Source organism: Enoplosus armatus, chromosome 4 (assembly GCF_043641665.1).
Source record: "Enoplosus armatus isolate fEnoArm2 chromosome 4, fEnoArm2.hap1, whole genome shotgun sequence".
Classification (NCBI taxonomy): Eukaryota; Metazoa; Chordata; class Actinopteri; order Centrarchiformes; family Enoplosidae; genus Enoplosus; species Enoplosus armatus.
The window spans coordinates 3,239,994-3,258,848 of NC_092183.1; the positions used below are offsets into that span (position 1 = coordinate 3,239,994).

The window sequence follows — 18,855 nt, forward strand, 5'->3', positions numbered from 1 at the left end:
ATCAACTCAAGTGGAAAGACACCTCCCAACTACGATCATAGCTTCAACAAAGAACAGCTCCACAGTTGAACCTGGCAGCCCTTTGAGGTTTACACTTCATAGATACCCGGAATGCTCTGAATTTGGTAAATGACCGTTGTCAGTTTTGTGGGCACGTCTGTTACTTTTATGTCCCACGTCTGTGAACCTTGAATCCGCCAGATAGAGCCGAGCCCGGTGACATCTACCCAAACCGGTACTTGGGCCAGTACTTGACTTGCGTTCGTCTCGGTGCTGTTCCTGCATGGACGTTAGCCTTCGCCACGGGAGGTTTTGGAGGCGGCGGCGGCGGGGCTTTCCTCCTCTCTTTGCTCCTGTCTGTGATGGTGAAGCCTTGTTCGCTCTTGTCGTGCAGGCTGACCCTGGGCAAGAAGTGGGTGGAGACATGCTGGGATTTGACCCGCGGGCTGGAGCCCATTTTAGCTTTCCCTCTCTTATTGAGGGCCACGAACCACTCGCGACCAGTCCGGTGGTTCCTGTGGATTACTGAGGCGTAAGTGTTGTAGCTGTTCTCCTGGAAACGTTCCCTGAACTTACAATCGTCTGTGAACCATTCCTACAAAAGAAGGGAAATAGAAGGTATTCACTCATTCATTTGTATTGTATTAATTTGTGATACATTTTTGATTAACAAATCTTTAAATTTGTACATTTTTCACACATGTCTGGGTTCATGATACTGGATCTGTACCCGTGTAAACAAGGCTCAGCTGCGGAACATGTGGGAACTCTGTTTGCATGCTACCATGTAACCCGACCCCGTGTTTCTCTTGTTAACTGCTGCTAAGATAATTGTCTTTAAGTCGGGAGAAAGAAAAAGTAATGGCTCCTATTCCTTTACAAGAAAACTCCCACCATCATGCATCTGGAAGCTGACCTCTGCCAGATTCTCCCCACTGATGCCATTTATGTCCTTGTTAATACTGATCTGACACAAGGGTACACACATACTCACACACACATACTGCTTCTGTGAGAAACCTTTTGTGCTCTTCTATGTAAACTGTTCTTACTGTCAGATGTGTTTCCAGGGGACACACTGTCTTATCTAAGGTATGCCATTTGTTCCTCTCTAAAAGAACAGATGATTGGATGTTATACTGTACAGGTGTACTAGTCTGTGTGCGTAAATCTCTTGTTTCACTCGCCAAATTATGTTTTCTCTCACACTAAGTGATCATGGAGGGCTGATGTTAGACCTATTTAAGGTAAAACACGTCCAAAAATCCTTGAAATTGTAAGGATACGGAGCTGGATCATTTATGTAACACCACATTTACAACAGAATTCGACGTCAAACACGTGTTATCTCGACCTGTGATTGCTTGTTGCACGGCCCCATCGCTGTTCAACATAATATCGCCTGATTAGGATTTGATTGGGTTAGCTGCTGTGAAACTGAGACCGCTCCAAAACAACAGAAGATTTCGCTTTCATCTTAGGGGGGCGGGTTTCAAAGTCACCTAAATGACTTTCCTCATCGCAGAGATGCTTTGACTGATAGCAGCAGAGCCTCCTTTGTGCCGGTCAAAAGCTCATTATGGCCTCTGAATCCAAGAACAACTTCTAAATAAAGACGCACAGGCTGCTGTTTTTCTTTCTGATCATGTTTGTTTGTTACAAGAGAGATGGACGGATCTGCAGGATTATTGCATTTCACAGACTTGTGTTAGCTGGCAATTGCAAAGTGGAGACAATTGCATAAATGTGACATATTCAATGGATCAATTTCATGTTTTGGGAAATGTATCTCTTAGGAATTTGCACATATATCAATCTCACACTGCTTCTTGCCGATGGGGCTAGCTACATGCTAACTACTTAGGCTGGTCTACGGAGGTGGCTTAAGATGCTGCTTATACGTTAATACATGAGTAATAATAATCCAAACACTCCCCACATCAAAAGACAACAACCAAAATAATGACAAAAGCTTTCCAGGTGGAACTCAAACTGAATATATGTTCCACAAGTAGACTAGACTGAAATTATTTGGGTCACAGGTTTGAACGAAACCTGCCAAGCTGAAATAAATTGTGTACCAAACCGAACGTCCTCCTCTGAAATGTTCGGGACAATATACTACATGCTTAGTAAAAATGTAAAGACAACGCTATTACGTTCTGCTATCGCCTCATTTCAGAGACGGAGATGCAGATATTCATTGAATGTTCCCGTTTTGTGCCTAAAAATATCTCGGGTGGGAAACTCTGACATGTACCCAGGGATGCCTGCCTTCTTGCTGCAGTATGACTTCCTTGTATAACCTCCTGCCATTCTGAAATAAAACAAACCGTTCTGCTTTGCTGAAGAGTGAAGCATAGCAGAAAATGATGCCATTACAGCGTTTGGTAAACATGCCAGTCACAAGAGAGCGCGCTGCGGCCGCGGCGGAATAGTACAAACCTTTAAGTTATTCAAAGTGACCGCCTGTTCCTTTTGGCTGTTGTTTTTAAAAATGATTAGAAAACTGCGCAGACCTCCCGAGTCACTGCTATGGGTGGATTGCAATGATTTAACAGAACGCTACATTTGAGCAACATACCAGCTCTGGTACCAGTCAGGGAATTACACGTTTGGAAACAAATCCATTGGAGCATGTATGAATGTACTCGCACACACACACACACACAAGCATGCATACCAGGAAGGAGCTTTGGCCCCTGCTGTGTTTCATAGGATTTAATGGCTGCAGCCAGATTCCAGAGATCTTATTGTTAAAATCATAATGCTTGTACAGCTGTTTAACCTGGCTCTTGCCCTGCAGGATTGGTCACACTCTTTTAAAGGGACCTTTCCCATGATCCTCGGGGTTAGCTGTATGGAGGGCAGAGGTGGAAAGTTACCGATGACTAACTTTTTTCCCCCTCTACTCAAATAATTTCTTCACTAATGTGTCCTTTTTATTCTTACCACTACTACAGACAGATGGAAAGAATACTTTATTAAGTCCAATTCCACTAAAATATGAGACGACAAGCTGAACCAGGACCACACTCTAACTCTACTCTGATGTAAGGGACAGACTTCAGGGACTGGGCTGGTTGAAAAACACTTAACAGACTAACATAAGACTTTTAAGATACGACACAACTGGAAAAAAAAATGCCAATGAATGTTTTTACATTCCTTTTCCTAAAAACTCTTTCCAAGGAAACACTGTTGAGATATGAAACAACGCAACACAACAATAAAAAGAGAGTCTACAGCCCTGTTAAATGCTAATGTCAGCATGCTAACATGCTCACAATAATGTTTGGTAGATAATGTTTACCATTCTTACAATGTTAGTTTAGTTTGTGCAGCTTTGTTAGCATCGTAGATGTGCAGGTATTTGGTCAAACACACAAATTCAATTTTGAGCTGATGGTGGCGATAGATGACGAGTCAGGGGGGGCACCAAAAGTTATTGCAATTCATCCAGCGGGGGACATGAATGTCTGTACCAGATTCCATGGCAATCCATCAAATATTGGTTTCGATATGCCGCTCGAAACCAAAAACAGATAATACAGTGAAGCGTGCTAGGACCATATTATAACTGTGCTGTTACGCACACTAACTTAAGAAACCCGGCTTGAAATTAACTGGTTGGGAAAAGGACACGTTTAGTGATCTGAAATTTTTAAAAAGTGTCTTCAGTATAAATGCACCAGAGATACAAAAGAAACTGTAGCTGAGACATATCTAAAAAAAATATGAGTTCACCAATAAAATCCTTAATCAGCTTTTTCTGTAGCTTTCACTTGAGTTCTCTCTCCCTCTCCATCTCTCTCTCTCTGCCTCGCTCTGTCAATGTTTGTTCAACAAATGCAGGTGACCCTTTCACCTCTCAAAAGATTATGTTTGTGATGGCTTGCTGAGTAGGTCACGCAGAGCAATGTGCATCTGTCTCCTCGCCTGTTATTTAGCCAATAAATTGCCACTGTGAAAACATCTAAATATCAAATATGACAGACGATGCAACAAGATAAGGTTCAGGGTGTCACTCGACACCCAGACGTGAGGCCCAAGCCTGTCTGTGGCCCCCGAGGTTTACATCCACCCCAAATCATCAAGGCAGTTAAATAGCACAGTGCAGCTGTAGCCACAGATTGGAGTTTTAGTTATACAAATATTTCTCTGAGGCAGAGCTGCTCCGGAGGCAAAAAAATAAGCCCCGACTGCAGAGAACGTCTCAGAGTGCAAGGTCTCTACAGCGAGTAGCAGCGCTGTACTGCAAAAAAGAAACTCTGATTAAAATATCGAACTAAAACCGACTGCAATTTTCTTAATAGATCTAATAAAGTTTGAAGGCCGACTATCAGCTTCCAGAGTGATGTAAAGTGGGGCTCATCCTGTGGGACCATGAATCCTCACCCCAACCCTAAAGTATGAAAGTGTCAAGTGGAAATTTTGATCTGATGGCGGTGCACTTTTCAACACTTACGACATATGACATACACGATTTTGGAAGGCTAACAGGCTTGCTAACTAGCTAACTAATAAAATTTCAAATTCAACCTACAGTAGCTTTATTACAATGACTTACATGTAACTGATCAAACTTACATGCCAGAAAACGAGGTCGAGTGAGATGTGTTGATCTGTAACTAAACCTGCTCTGTGATCACGTGAACAAGTAAAGAGTTCAGCAAATGGAAGCTTTTCAAATGTATTTTCTGTCCTTGACTGAGGGACTCACGCAGACACAAGCAGCAGACGATCGACCTTTGAGTCGGAGGAGTGGATGTGGAAAGTTGGACTTTCATTTCTGACATTTCAACAGCCTGGAGCGGAAGATGAAGGGGCAGATGAGACCGGATTGCAGACACGTTGGACCACGAGAAAGGAAATCCCACTGAGTCTGACCGTGTCCATGCATGACAAACTTCCAGCCGAACAAGCACTGATGATCAGGTTGAGGCAATGTTTTGCTTTGTCACTTTGTTTCCTCTTATTATCCGTGTCTGCAGCGTCTTGGTTTGCATTTAAGTCTTGTTTGGGATGTGCTTTGACCCCGAGAAAGTTTGTAATTTTGCTGTCTGTTTATATAAGCTGGACTGACAGCTGAATATGTATCGGCTGGTGGAGTCGCATTAGTAGATTTGTAGGAAGCTGCGGCAGAAAACGCACTTTGGGGAAAGACGCCACATCACTCCCCGCTGACAGGGGCTCATGAAACAATACCGGGAGCTGAGGGGGCATAAATCGCCGTTGCTCAGCATTCACACCCACAGCAGCTCACAGACTCTCTGGCTCTCCGTTTGTTGCTCGCCTGGTTGATTGTTTACTCAACATATTGATCTTGACTTTGTGGCTCACTCCTCTGTATATTATCAGCCGTCCCAGACAGGACTTAATCTGCTCTTCCCATTAACACATGCTAATAGGGAGCCGCTTCTATCTATACGCCTGCCAAGGCTCACACAGATGACTCTTCAGTGCGGCAGGCTGCTGGCCGGCCGGCCGGCCCGCTTACAGCGGCGACTGCGAGGCCAAGCTGCTGTGGGCAGATTTGGGCTTACTATGCGTTTGGGGGGATTTGAAAGTCTTCAAAACTGTGGCTAAAGATTACAGCGGCATGCCATGACATGCTGATGTCAGATTTGGGGATTTTGTTATGCAGCACAGATGTAAAGCTTCACAAACTAATAAATAAAACAAATATAGCTGCACTAGGCAAGGTTTTGAGTCCAAAAATTAGTCGGGTTGCAGCAGAGAGGGACATCATATCAGCAGCAAATGAGACGCAGATCCACAGTACTTTGCCAAATTAGCAGGAGGTCTGCTCAGAACACAAGAAAGGGTTGATCAAAACCAGAAGTAAACAATATGAAACTTTGATCTTTGGGAACAGCGTGTGCAACAAAATAATCTAACCATGAGATGCAGTTGAAAGCTCAGAAAACCTAATAAAGGCGTCAGTATGCTTCAAACAGAGCGTCCCCTCCCCCCACACCTTCCTGACGTCAGAACTGGAGGGATGCATCCAACAATTTTTTGTAACTTTCCGAATCTAACACACGATTGAAGCTACCTCTGTGACTTTTCACATGCACACTCCTGTCTTAGCTCATTGTTTGGTCCCTGAAGGGTGAACATAGCGGAGCATTTAGCAGCTAAAGAGGACGCAAACACGACTCCAGAGGGATGGTGACGTTGCCAAATGAGGAAATTGGCAAAAGTTTGCTAACATGTTAGCAATAACAACTTTATAAGGTGGTAATGTGTAATTCTTGTGTTTGAGAAACAATCAATGAATGCAGCTTTAAATAAATCCTCTGCATTCATTCAACTGTGAGAGAGTAAATGTCAGCGTCACTTTTACAAATCCAAACCCATCACAGCTGATTAACATTTCAAGAGAGAGTGTCACTTCGAAGTAGCACGTAGTAACCCTGCAGAGTCAGCAGTGTGTGCAGGCTGTGTGTGTGGGATACTTACGGTGGCGTGGAGCCGTCCTCTTTTATTCATGGCCAGAAATCTGTTACTGTAGACCCCTTTGATGCCGATGACCCCCTGAGAAACAGCAAAGAGCTCCAGGACACCTGGACGGACAAACAACACGCTCTGATGATTGATGAATGACAGAGTGTATTTTTACTCCTCTCGTGGTTTTCTGGATCTCGTATCTACTTTTCTTGATCTTACAGTTTGTTCATTTAGATCACTGGTGTTCTTCGTCAACCTTTTCCGGCAACCAGAGTGAATTTCGATGACAAAAAAAAATGGCGAGATTCAAAAGAAACACACAGTAACAAGTTTGCACGTCTTCATGCTGAATTACATTTGCTTTTATGGCCTTTTTGGCCGACAATCATAGCTGAACATGGCAGTTTCCTACTGAGTTGACTTTTCATTTAAACATTGTTTGTGGTCATCGTGTTTTCTCACACTGCAGCAGCAGTGAGAGAGCTGAGCGACACTTTGTGTGGCTTTTATCTTTTGGCTAAAAACGCAGAAGATACTGGGATAGTCTGACAGACTGTTACACGCATTAGGCTGTTAATGTCTGCTAGCACATACGCGTCAGTCGTTATCGTGACCCTGCTTGTGGGACTAGCGGTAGCGGTGTGGAGTTCACGGAGGCAGGATCCCCCCTGAGGGTCACCAGGTTGAACCGCAGTGACTTCAGCCAGCGTGCTCTTTAGCTATTTAGCAATGCACTGGTTGCAATGGGCAGGATTTCACAAATGCCATTACAAATTACTTGCAATCGCTTTTTATAGCAACTAGCAGTGTTGTCTGTGTGGTTTTTTAGTTTTTTTTTACATTGTTTACACACAAACCACAATTCTTGCTTAACCCAGATGCCGAACTTTAATATTTCCTTAATCATGCGGATACTGTGTGAGAACAAAAACTGAAAATCATTGACAGTGGAGATTCTGCTGGTGCAATCAAGATAAATGTGTTGTAGATGTGTCCAGTTTAAACACTCTGTCTCTTTATGATGATGAAACTATAATGCAGAATAGTGGGTCGTGCCGATGTGGGTTGTTTTGAGACAACATTTGGCCCAATGTGGGACACTTAAACTGTCCACTGACTGTATCCTCCAGTACTACACAGAGGTGTTATCCCAGATTAATGTTGTCTCTGCAGTAAATGGACTGTGTGTTAGCTGCTATCTATGACATGTAATGCAGTCTGATGGCAAACGAATCTTCGTATCACAAATCTAAGACGCCCAGTCTCCCGCTCGTCCCCAGCGCTGTCATGCAGGATTCAAAACCACAAGGCTGTCACGTTGAAATCCATGTAACCTGACAACTCTCCTAACGGGGACCATGAAATGGAGGCACAAGTGCACTTTAACGGTGAGCTTCGGCTGTTTCGTCAGCAGATGAGCGATGAGAGATCTGATGGTGCAGTAAAAAACTGAAAATCTGATTCATGACTTTAGTCTTTAGCTTCACGTACAGGACGGTGGAGACTTTGGTGTTTGAAAACTGCTGTATTTAACTTTGTATTTCAAGTTTCTCATAAATGTTTCCAGTCAAAGCTAATTGTCCTAATTTGCCTTCTTCTAAATGCAGCTGAATATAATTTACGCATCTGTCTGAGTTTATGAAGACGTTTAGAGCAGTTTCGAGTGTTGATATCTTGTTTTTTTATTTGAGTTAAGATATCATGTCTTCAAATGGAGAGATTATTTAAACATCTTGTGAGAAAAAAAACTCAAAACTGATGTATTTGGATTGAATACAAGAGGAAATGTTACAGGGACATCTTATAATCTCTTTCTTATTCACAAGTTATATTTCCTCACTTTTTACTGGAGGTAGACTGATGAATTGACCAATAAACATGGGCCAATATATATGGGCTAATATTAGCTATAAAAATGTTATTTGATTTTTTTCTAACATCCAGTTTGTCCATATGGCTTCTTAAACCACTGGACCCAGGAGAAATACCTCAGTCTGGACACTGTAACCTTCCTTATATCAGCCATCTGCACTGCAAAGTAACTCGATGTAGTTTTTAATTCTAAAAACCTAATTTTCTTCTGTATCAACTTATTATTGCTCGTTATTTCTTCATTTGTGACCTCTTTCATTTAAAAGTCAAAACAAACGATATTTATATCGTTTGTTTTGAGGGAAAACAGAGTAACTGTCAATAATAAACAATAGCAGTCTCGTTGTTTATGCTGGGTATTTTTTTGCAGTGTATGCAGTAGCGTCGCCGTGATGACAATCCAACACATCCTGGTGTCTCACTGCTGCACCTGTTACTTCCACAAATAGTCTACCTGCCAACATCCCGGACGCACACAGACAAGGCTCGTCAACCAGATGGCCGCTGCTCACATACTTCACAGGGTCAGGCGGCCTAAGTTTAGGTGCGCGGTCCTTACACTCTTCCTGTGTAAATCATTATTGTTAGAACTTCCAGGCATGACATTTGAAATAGATTCAACTGCAAACAGAAGCGAATCAATTAGAGCAGATGCGGGAATGCAGATCCAAGTGCGCATTCTCAGCGGGACGCACCGGATTCATCTGCGCGTCAGACGTTTATAATTTAGTAGTCTGGCTGCTCCGTGCACCGCGGAACCGGAGTGAATGACTTACTCAGCTGGTTGGGCTCATGGCTGCCGTTGACTCTGCCGTCGGGATGAATCTGGAGATGGAAGCCGATGCCAACCCTACAGTAGAGCCTGCAAGTCCTGCGTCCCGAGCTGATCTCCTCCTCCAGAAGTTGGCTCTCCAAAGAGACGTGCTGGGCTCCGGCGGCGGCGCAAATCAAGTGAGCGACGGTCAGAAGGTAAAGAGGAACATTCATTCTTCCAAAAAGGAGACACTCGCTAGGCCACTTCTAGCATTTTGGTGTCGCTCCTGAGGTCTGGGCACCAGAAACCGTGCGCACACACGCCTGCAGCGCTCCTGGGCATTACCCCGGCTGCAGTAGCTGAAGTTGTTCTGCTGGCACGGGGATATTTATAACGCCAATGATCTCACTACTCGATGCATGCCTGAGCTCTAAAGGACGCTCTTTCATCCAGATTTTGTCGCCGAGATGCCACTCCTGCTCAGCACCGACCCACAGCAGCGGGGCGTGAAGGAAACGCGACTGACACCGCACATTTTCCAAGGAATCGTCCGCGCCAGGACGCACTAAGCGCGGCATTTTACGCACAGGGAGACATCGTGTCAATACATCGAAGACGCGATGAATTCCTACATGAAAAGACTTGAAGAGATGGCTCTCCTGGCGGCGCTTCTCTCCACAGGAGGGAGGACGGTGGGGTTTAGGCGTCAGGAGATCATCAGGTGGTACAGGAGAGTTTAAACACTGGCTCACCGGGAGACTCAGGCTGCCGTATTTATAGGCTTTAGTCCACCTTATCATCTGATACGTCCACATGCTTCCAGGAGAAGCGTCTGTCAAGCTGCCTGGTGTATTCTGAGCAGTGTACAGTGGCAGAGGAGACACTGCGATTATCATAATCATAGCATAAAGAAATTAATTCCTTTCAACACACAATTCCTCCCAAAGTCATTGTATTTGTTATATCTTCTGAATTTTCCTTCCTCCCTTAAGATTCTACCTCCTGCTCCCCCATGAGTTATATCCTCTCAAAAGCATCTAAATAACTATTCAGGGCTGCAGTTTTTGTCGTGTGACCTGTTAAAGCAAAACACCGAATGTCCCAGATAAGAACTTCACCTGTTTTAGGAAGCAGTGCCACAAAGATGATTTAAAGTGATAAACTGTCACCTCCAACAGGTTTATCATTCTACACGCTGTATGTGAAGCATCGACTCTGGTTTGGTTTGGTTGACAGAAAGTGTCAGAAAAACATGAAGATATTCCACTAGAAGTTCCTGCAAAGCGGCTGAATGAAGTGAGAAAGAAGAATTACGGAGACGTATAATAAAGACTTTCTTCTAAAGGTGACTTTTACTTCCAAGTGCGAGAAAAAAGTAAAGAGGTCATTTGTGGAGATTCTCTCATCTAGCAGGAAGGCAGGTAGAAGGCTGCAGGTTCGGTTCTTTCCCATGTGCCTTTGAGCGAGGCTGGGGTCGCAAAGGGTCGGGAAGTTTGAAGAAATTTTCCAAGGGAAGTTGAGCTTAATTTGGGGAATTTTTGCTCCTGTTTGGGAGCGCTCACACCAAGCCACACTCTTTGGGAGTCTTCCTCAACAAGCTTTGATAGTGAAGATGAGGCATCAGAGTTCAATACAATCTTAAATCAACTCATTTAATTATAGTTGAACTAAATTGTTGATTTTCTTTATGACAATTTGAAGAGTTTACAATTAATCTGCTTAAGGTAAGAGGTTTGTTTCTCTTTGCAGATGACAGGGTCAACACAGCCTGAGCAAATAAACCCTATATTTGCATTTTAATCCCATGAATTCCTGTGAAAAGTTTCCACCTTAAATATTCCCAGAATTTTGCAACATTAAACAAAACAGAAAAACATAAATCATGGGTCATCAGGTCAAATTTTAGCAAAAAGCTTTTCTTTTTTCTCACTAAAGACATTTTGGCATGTCACAGAGGGACAAGCGCAGATGCAAATATTAAAATGAATAATAGCTGCATTCCATTTAGCTGGGTCCGTTTCGGGGTCCTGGTCCTTGTGTCGTGGCCCAATGGGACACATCGTTGATCGTTACTATCAACCTGACAAGCTCATGACAAGTCGAATTGAAACCATGTCAAAGATGTTGAAAACAAAAGTAAAAGAATGACGTGTGAGTTGAAATATGTCGAAATTGGTTTTATTTTAACGGACATAATAACGTACCGTCTTAAAATTGATGTTGCTACTGTTTGTGAACCGAGTGCAAGAATTCCTTCCATCACAGTTTATTCCAGTTTCTAGATTCATTCTCACAGGTTAAAAGAAAAGTCCAGATTGTTTTTCAAGTCCACCTTAAAACAATGCTCACATGCTCATTGAAAGAGTTATTGATCACTGTCCTCATTCGTCCTGTCCTGGCACAACAATGTAAGAGATCCCTAAGTTAGTCTTTTAACTGTGTCTGGCGATTTTTTTATAACTTTCCAGACACAAAATCCAACATTCACGCCCACTTTACACAGCAATCACAATTTGAACTTCTCTCTCTCTCGAGCTCTTTTTTCATTCTTCACACAATTATCTCACTTCTGCACAACTGAGTGCACCATGACTTTCTTTGAGCAGAGACTGTCTCTTTGAATGATTCATCGCCACCAGCTTCTTCTCATTTCTAAACAGGTCTAAACACATTAGCCTGTAGACAGCGTGTCGCACAAACATATTTAATTTCAAGCATACTGAACCCTTCACTCGTCTTAACTACAAAGACTAACTTTAGAAGATACGTACTCGTACTGCTGAAACCTCAAATTGGCCTCCAATGAGCTTTTGAATACATAAAGGCCGGATTGCGTCCCTTAAAGTGGGGCCAGTATGGGCAGCAGGGACGCCAGTATTGTGTTCAGATGCTCTTGAGAAATATGAACTTGTCCTTTAACATGCACTTTGCTCATTTCTCCGTAAAACAGCTTAACTTTCTTTCGACTGTGCGTTGAGAAACGACTGCTGAGTCTCTTAAATCGACCCACCGAGCAAGAAGAGCAATTCATTAACAAGCACCCAGATCCCGCTGGGACTCATGAAGGCAGCTGCGGCACTAAAGTCAACTGAGACTGTTCAAAAACACTTGCATAATATGCACAACAAATTAAAAATATTCCTCGTACAGATGCTTAATCAGAGTTATTAAGATCTAAAAACAAGAATCACACAGAGTAAAGTAAAGAACACCTACACATTCCTTAACTGCAGTATTTCAATTCACACTTCAACCCAACCAGAAGTGCTAAAACACGGGGCATTTTAAAAACATCCATCTGACGCTCTGAATGTTGGCCACTGGAGCACGTGTTCAGTGTTAAGCTTATTAATGTTCCATCTTCACTGTAATCCCGTCCCTCATTGTTTTCGGGGGCCCGGCTATGTTTGAATTTGATTACCTCGCGCCCGGCGGTGGATTACGGCCTGAATTGGGGCCTAATTGTCTCTGGCACACAGAGCCCAGGCCGGGCCCACGTTACCTTTTATGTAAACATTGGGGCAGTGTTTAGTCCCACTGTTCTAATGGCCAGTCATTCCTGTGAGGCCATTCCAGTAACAGTGAGGTAATCCCCCCCCCCGAGTCGTATAAACACGGATGATCCTGATTGATTCTCCCGCCCGATTGATCCCAGCTTTTAGCAGCTTTTTAGTCTAAGCAAACAGCAGACAGCGGGTTCTGCTGCGGCCCTGAACCGTCTGAGCCCGGAGACGGTGATCAATCTGAGGGTCGAGGCCACTGTTTGGGAGCAAGACCGGCCAAGGCCGAGGCCTCAATCCAAGGCCTCAATCATCAACGTAATGACAAGACTCCTCTGAGGTCGAATGGTGCTTAAATAGTCCGCATAGTCATCATTGTAGAAAAAGTATTTTGAGCTGTATGTTTAATACTAGGACGCTGTCTTAAATGTAAAACCACAGTTTTGGAGAATACGCTCAGAAAATCACACAGAAATCTTTCATAGTATCAGAAGGGACAGTGCCAGCATGCCCCGACATACCTGTGTTTTTATTATGAGCAGGTTCAGGTGTCATCAGGTGTTGGCCTGTAAAAACCTGCAGTGAAACTGTCAGCAGTCGTCTCAGCAAACGGTCGAAAAGCAACAAGCCCTCTACTGGACTCTTGTTCACGGGACATCGTTATAGAAATACACAAAAATATACAAAAATGTCCGACTTTACATCGTTCCCGAGCCTTGATCACGTGGTTATTACTGTAACCATGACAACGAGGGGCTCCCTAACCTTAACAAAGTAACCACAGCGTTGTGACATCGTAAAAAACCTGCCGATGGTGATGTTTTTGCTAACTTGGCTAAATGCACAGCTATGATTATTTCGAGCCCGGTTAGCCGGTTAGTTTGAGAAGTTCCTGTCTGTGTTTTGATTTGTATCTCACCATGATTGTAGGGGGCGATACGCTGGAATCTCCTGTAAACTGGGTATTTGCAACCGCAGCACCAGACAGAATAAAGACAGGGCTAGGCGACTATAACGCAAGGGTCGGGAAAGATTTCGGTTGTAAACAGTAATTGCCTGTCATGAACAGGAAAGTTGTGTAGATGTACTTGCACATGTGCTTCAGAAAGCTCCGGTAGAAATGAGCTGAAAGCATTTTATACATAAAAATGGAAAACATTGAGAAAATGTTATTGGCCTTCACAAAGCTGTTCTTTCTTGCTGCGATCGTAACCTGCACACAAGAGTCCCCGAAAGCTCATCTTTGACGGTGTGCAGGTTTCCCAGTTTCATACTTGCACCGATGTGGACAAATGAATTAGTTTCAGCATTTGCTTTTCCTGCATGTATGGGTCAGAATTAATGAGCTGTGCCTCAGATTGTTGTATATTATTTTGCTCTCTGAGCTCTTTCGTGGGAGTCGAATTACTCGAGCACACTTGGTTTGTGTGTACATATTTTTTGGCCACCCGATATTTTAAGATGGTTTCGTCAGGCTTTTCTGTGGTGGCTTGGCTGCGTCTTCCGCTACGGCTAAAGATGCGAGCCAAGTTCCCTTCATATTCATCGACCCTCTTCATATATGATTTACAGTGTTTACGCTGGCGCTTTGCACAAGAATGAAGACGTGCCCTGCAGCGTGAAGAGGCAATTTTCATCTACACACACACAAACAAATCACTGCCAGCTGATTGTATTGACTTCAAGGAGCGTTACGTCAAAAGTGTCACTGAATCCACAAACACATCGTGGGACGTCCCCGTCAGCGCTTCCCACCATCAGCAGCCCCTCTGGAGCCTCGCCGACGTGTCGTCTGCAGCGTCCAACTTTTGCCGCCGGCCGCGTTGGTCTCCCTCCGCTGACGAGCTCTTTGAGTTACGACAGATCCCCCCCCCCCAACCTTCCTTCTTTCAAACTTCAAGGCCTGCTCTGAAAGTCAGCTCTGACAAATGAGAAGACAGAGTTTGGAGAAGGGATAGTCGCAGGGGGAAAAGAGTCATTTGAACTGCAAAGCCTGGGCTCAGCTGCCAGACACTTTAACTAAACTTCAGACTCAGGTGATCTCGCAGTAATTAGCAGGACAGGGACGCTGCTGCCTGTTTGTTGTTGGGGTTTTTTCAGCTTGCTGTCTCTTGGCGGAGCAACAAAGCAACACCTGTTTACTTGTTACAGACGCACCACCTGTCAGCATCAGGAAGAAGGGAGGGTGTGTGTGTGTTTCAGGGGTCTGAGCCACTGTTAGTAAGCATCGCTGGGTACGGAGGACCCTGAAAGACAATGCACCTGGACCTCTGTGACCGAGTTTCTCTTACCAGGTCACCATGAGTTCATTTGGAGAGGACACATGGTTTACTGCGAGTAAAGAGTTCACATAAAGGAGGGAGACATTCAACCAGTGAAACATTGTCAGGAGAAATCCCTGTATCTTTTCAAGAAGTAAGAAAAACAATCTTATTTTGAGTTCCAAGATGGTACGTTTTCGAGATAATCTAATGGGTTTAGGTTAAATATTCTAGCTGTCTATGTGAGACTGGTCAGCAGAAACAGACCATTCTTAATGCATCCGTATGCTTCAGTTCATTCAAAGTGTCCATGCAACATTAAATGGTTAAAGCGCTTAGAAGTTTGTAGGATTCAGCCCCCCAATTCCGTCAGAAAGGTGTCAGCAGAGGGGGTTTCAGACCCTGTTCGGCCATCTGACAAGCACTTGGTGTGAAGCGCATTAAGGCCTTTAGTTTTGTTTTTACTTCTTTAGCTAGAATGTACTTTGACTTTACCTGCCCAAAAATCCAAGATTCCGCTAATTTGAAGCCTCAAACGTCAGCCAACCTACTGCACTCCAAAGATGAAGTTATGGTTATCAATAGGAAAAAAAGTACACTAAGGTGAGCTTGACCTGCTGTGTTTTTCTTAATCTATCAGAGCAAATGAGTCCCGTGTAGCTTTGTGCAACAGAGACATACGATCGTGACAACGACTACTTCTGTCTAGTCATTTTGCACAGTCTTTAACGTCTCCTCTCGTTTCAGATACCTGCTGTCCCCCACCTGCCCTGTAGATGTCCTCAGTGTGCTCCCACCAGTCCCAGTCACCTGATCCCCTCACCCACCAGCACACCTGTTCCCCATTCCCTCATTATCTCCCCTGGACATATGCCAGCCCTCTTTCCTCCGTCGTTTGTCAGATCTTCTAATGTAGCACGCAGTCTTAGCGTGCCTTTGTTCCGGTTTTGCCTGACTGCCCCTTGCCTGCTTCGTTTTTCCCTTCCTGACTGATTACCTGTTGCTGAATTGTGCTTTGAACTCTTACCAAGTAAACGATTGATTGCTTTCAACTTCCCGGCTGAGTCCGAGTCTTATTAAAGCCAGCCCTGCGACGTCAGTGGAGAAACAGCATTAACACACAAGAGTTAAGGTGCGTGGGTCCTGGACCAGGTCCTGGTGCCTGAGGCCGAGGTGGAGAAGTGTGCTGGTTGGATTTCAGGTGATGAAATGTTCCCTGCGGAGGCTTTACTGGAGGTCTTCAGCTCCTGGTGAAAACAGCTGAGAGCAGCTGATCGCAGTCCTAAACTTGGAGCTCATCCAACAGACAGGAGTGGAGCTAAAGCTCGTGCCCGGCGGTGTGTTTGTGTAGTTCTGCTGGAATTTGACTTTGTGACATTAGTGCTGGAGAATATCTGAAATACTTGGAATACCGTTCTTTGCTGGTGAAAATATAAATATTAAAAACACTTTCAAAATGTTTATTGACTCGTGTTTTTTTGAATCAAAAGTTGATTCACATTGACACTTGTATTATATATACAATGATACCATAAAATACTTCTGAACAGTCCACTGGAATATTATAAAAACCTGCAGCTTGTGGGAATGTGGCTGCAATTTCATTCCCGTACAAACTTCTTTTCACGATGGACAGATTTTAACAAAAGACGAAGAATTAGGGTTGCCGACAGAAGTGCTGCAGGTTTGAGACGTTTGGATTTTTACAATCTCATTGGACAGATTTCAAGATACATAAGCGTCAATGAGAAATTAAGGAAAGATTTTCTTCATTTTAAAAAGGTTATTGCAGATATGAGAATGTAAATGTTCTTACGTTACCACATTTAGTGACAAACTTTCCCAAAAAACAATATTTAATTAAGAGTTGATGTGCATACATGCTTTTCTTCTCTGAGTCGTCTAGTTTCCAGATCGTTCTCGACACCTAATGCCTTTTTCCAAACTGGAGTGCAACAGGAGACAACAAGACTGCAAGAAAGAACTTCTAATGTTGTTTTTCATCTACAGGTCACAGGTTTCTCTTCTTCTCTTTGTTCTCGTCGTCCATTTTTCCTCTCAGAAAAATCCCTTCTGAAGATATTTACACACTTAGATCTTTCTCCTTTAAGTGGTCCCTGGGTGGCCTCTGGACGGAGGACAGAAGATAAATCTGGTCTGCTTTTCCTCACAGGAAACACTGATCTTCACTAATCCATTATCCACCTCTGCATCTGGCCCACCCCTGGGCCACTATACGTCTTCATCTGGACCTTTCACTGGGCCCGATCCTGCACGCACAAAACAAAGCTTGACAGTTCGTCTTCTTCATCTTGATTAATTCCTGATTTTTACAAGAAGAACATAGTCTGTCATGGTTTGGTGTTGTGGCTCCTGAATAGACAGCAGGACTTTAACATTTTCAGACATTCAAGCGGGAAGAATTTGAATGAACAAACACGTAATTTGTTTCGTAAGTTTTTGAGCAAATAAAGTTAAATGAGCAGTTCAGTGTCTCCAGACGAAATCCAGTCTCAATGTGTGCTATTTATTCAGGGTGCTCATGGCAAGCTAACGATACTGTACGACAGCAGAGAGACGGACTTCAGGAATGTTAGGCCTGTTCCCACACATTTCAAATGAAAAAGAGAGCCAGTGTTCCTGTTTTCAGCCCCGGGTTCAGCCGCTCCTCCGCTAGCTTCTGTAACTCAGAAGCTGTTTTATTTCACCTCATGTGGAGTGACACTTTAAACTGCCCCGTGTTGCTCACGCCAGCGTTATTAATAAAAAAACGTGCTGATCATATACTTTTATGGGCTAAACGTGCGGCCGAGTCGCTGAGTGAAAGGACTTCCACTGGAGTAGATGATCTGAATGCTTCTTCCACCACTGCCTGCCTCTGTCTAAACAGGAGTGTAACTAAATCAGATTTAAATGACGTGTGCGCTCAGCAGTGTAAAAAATCTGCACCGTCTAGTTTCACCATGCATTTCCTCTGCGGCCTCTGAGGAGATGGTTGTGTGTGTGTGTGTGTGTGTGTGTGTGTGTGTTGTGAGCTTAAAGTGGACGGCTGCCGGTTGTAAATAAGTAAGACGTCCTCTGCTGTTTTAGCTGTCGGTCCGGAAAGACGGGCACACGACGGGCCAACTCTCAACCCGAGCCCTGCCTCGCGCTCCGGCCATTACTGCCACTGATAAAGTTGGGTTGACTTTCATGACATGAAGAAGTCGGTGTTGGGGGGGGCAACATGCCTACCCGGCCTCCAAGAAAACCGTATGCCATGTCTGTTATGGAGATGTACTTCAAAAGCATCAGTGGAATGTGTAACTAAATAATACGACCATATTCTGGGATGTCAAACAGCAGCCGACCTGCTGTCAGTCCGGAGGAGGGAGTCGAGACGGAGACGGGCAGCATGCGGAGAACGCCTCCTTTATTAAAATAACAGTCCAAATTTAACTACAACAAAACATTTTTTATGTTGAAATGTTAACGGCCTTAATCTAACTTGTATGTAACTTACAGATTGACGGTTTGTTATTGTACAAAAACTTTAAAGTACTGCGTATGTGTGACTTCATAAATAAAGTTTCAAAATGCAACTTAATTGTATTGACTGTTTCATTCATTTAAATAATAATCCAAATATTATGTTATGATTTGTTTAAATTTGACATCAAGACCGCAGCATAACTTTTGTTAATACACTATTTTTTTCAATGATACTTAATGTTAACGTGTAGTTATTAAGATGTGTGTTGCTTTTTTTAAAAAAAAAAGGGGTTTAAATGATTTGTTTATCAGTACAAAACATCGACTAAATGCTTCAAAGTTAAAACGTTATTGTCCCTTAAATAAACCAGCATTGGTAAAGTTGTTTTTGTTAAATTGTTCAAATGTGTGGTTCATGTCAGCCGTAACTTTCTTACTATCTTTCTTTCATATGTGCTATAAATGCATTCAGACATTCTGTATTAGATATTACAGGAATAAACCGGAATAAAACTATATATCAATACATGTATATGTATTTTAA

The 18,855-nt window shown here is 43.4% G+C and overlaps 1 protein-coding gene across 1 annotated transcript; it reads right to left on the reverse strand.

The window, feature by feature from the left end:
• Window positions 1-223: 223 nt before the first annotated feature.
• On the reverse strand, window positions 224-9,312 carry fgf5 (fibroblast growth factor 5). Its single transcript, XM_070905083.1, has 3 exons — window positions 9,102-9,312; window positions 6,466-6,569; window positions 224-595 (listed from the first exon to the last, which is right to left on the reverse strand). The coding sequence occupies exons 1-3, from the start codon at window positions 9,310-9,312 to the stop codon at window positions 224-226; spliced, it is 687 nt and encodes a 228-aa protein (XP_070761184.1).
• Between the last annotated feature and the right edge of the window lie 9,543 nt (window positions 9,313-18,855).

Coding starts and splice junctions, on each gene's coding strand:
- fgf5 (XM_070905083.1), bottom strand. CDS start 9,312: ATGAATGTTCCTCTTTACCTTCTGACCGTCGCTCACTTGATTTGCGCC. Junction 6,570..9,101: donor CCATGAGCCCAACCAGCTGA/GTAAGTCATTCA, acceptor TTGTCCGTCCAG/GTGTCCTGGAGCTCTTTGCT. Junction 596..6,465: donor GAGGACGGCTCCACGCCACC/GTAAGTATCCCA, acceptor CTTCTTTTGTAG/GAATGGTTCACAGACGATTG.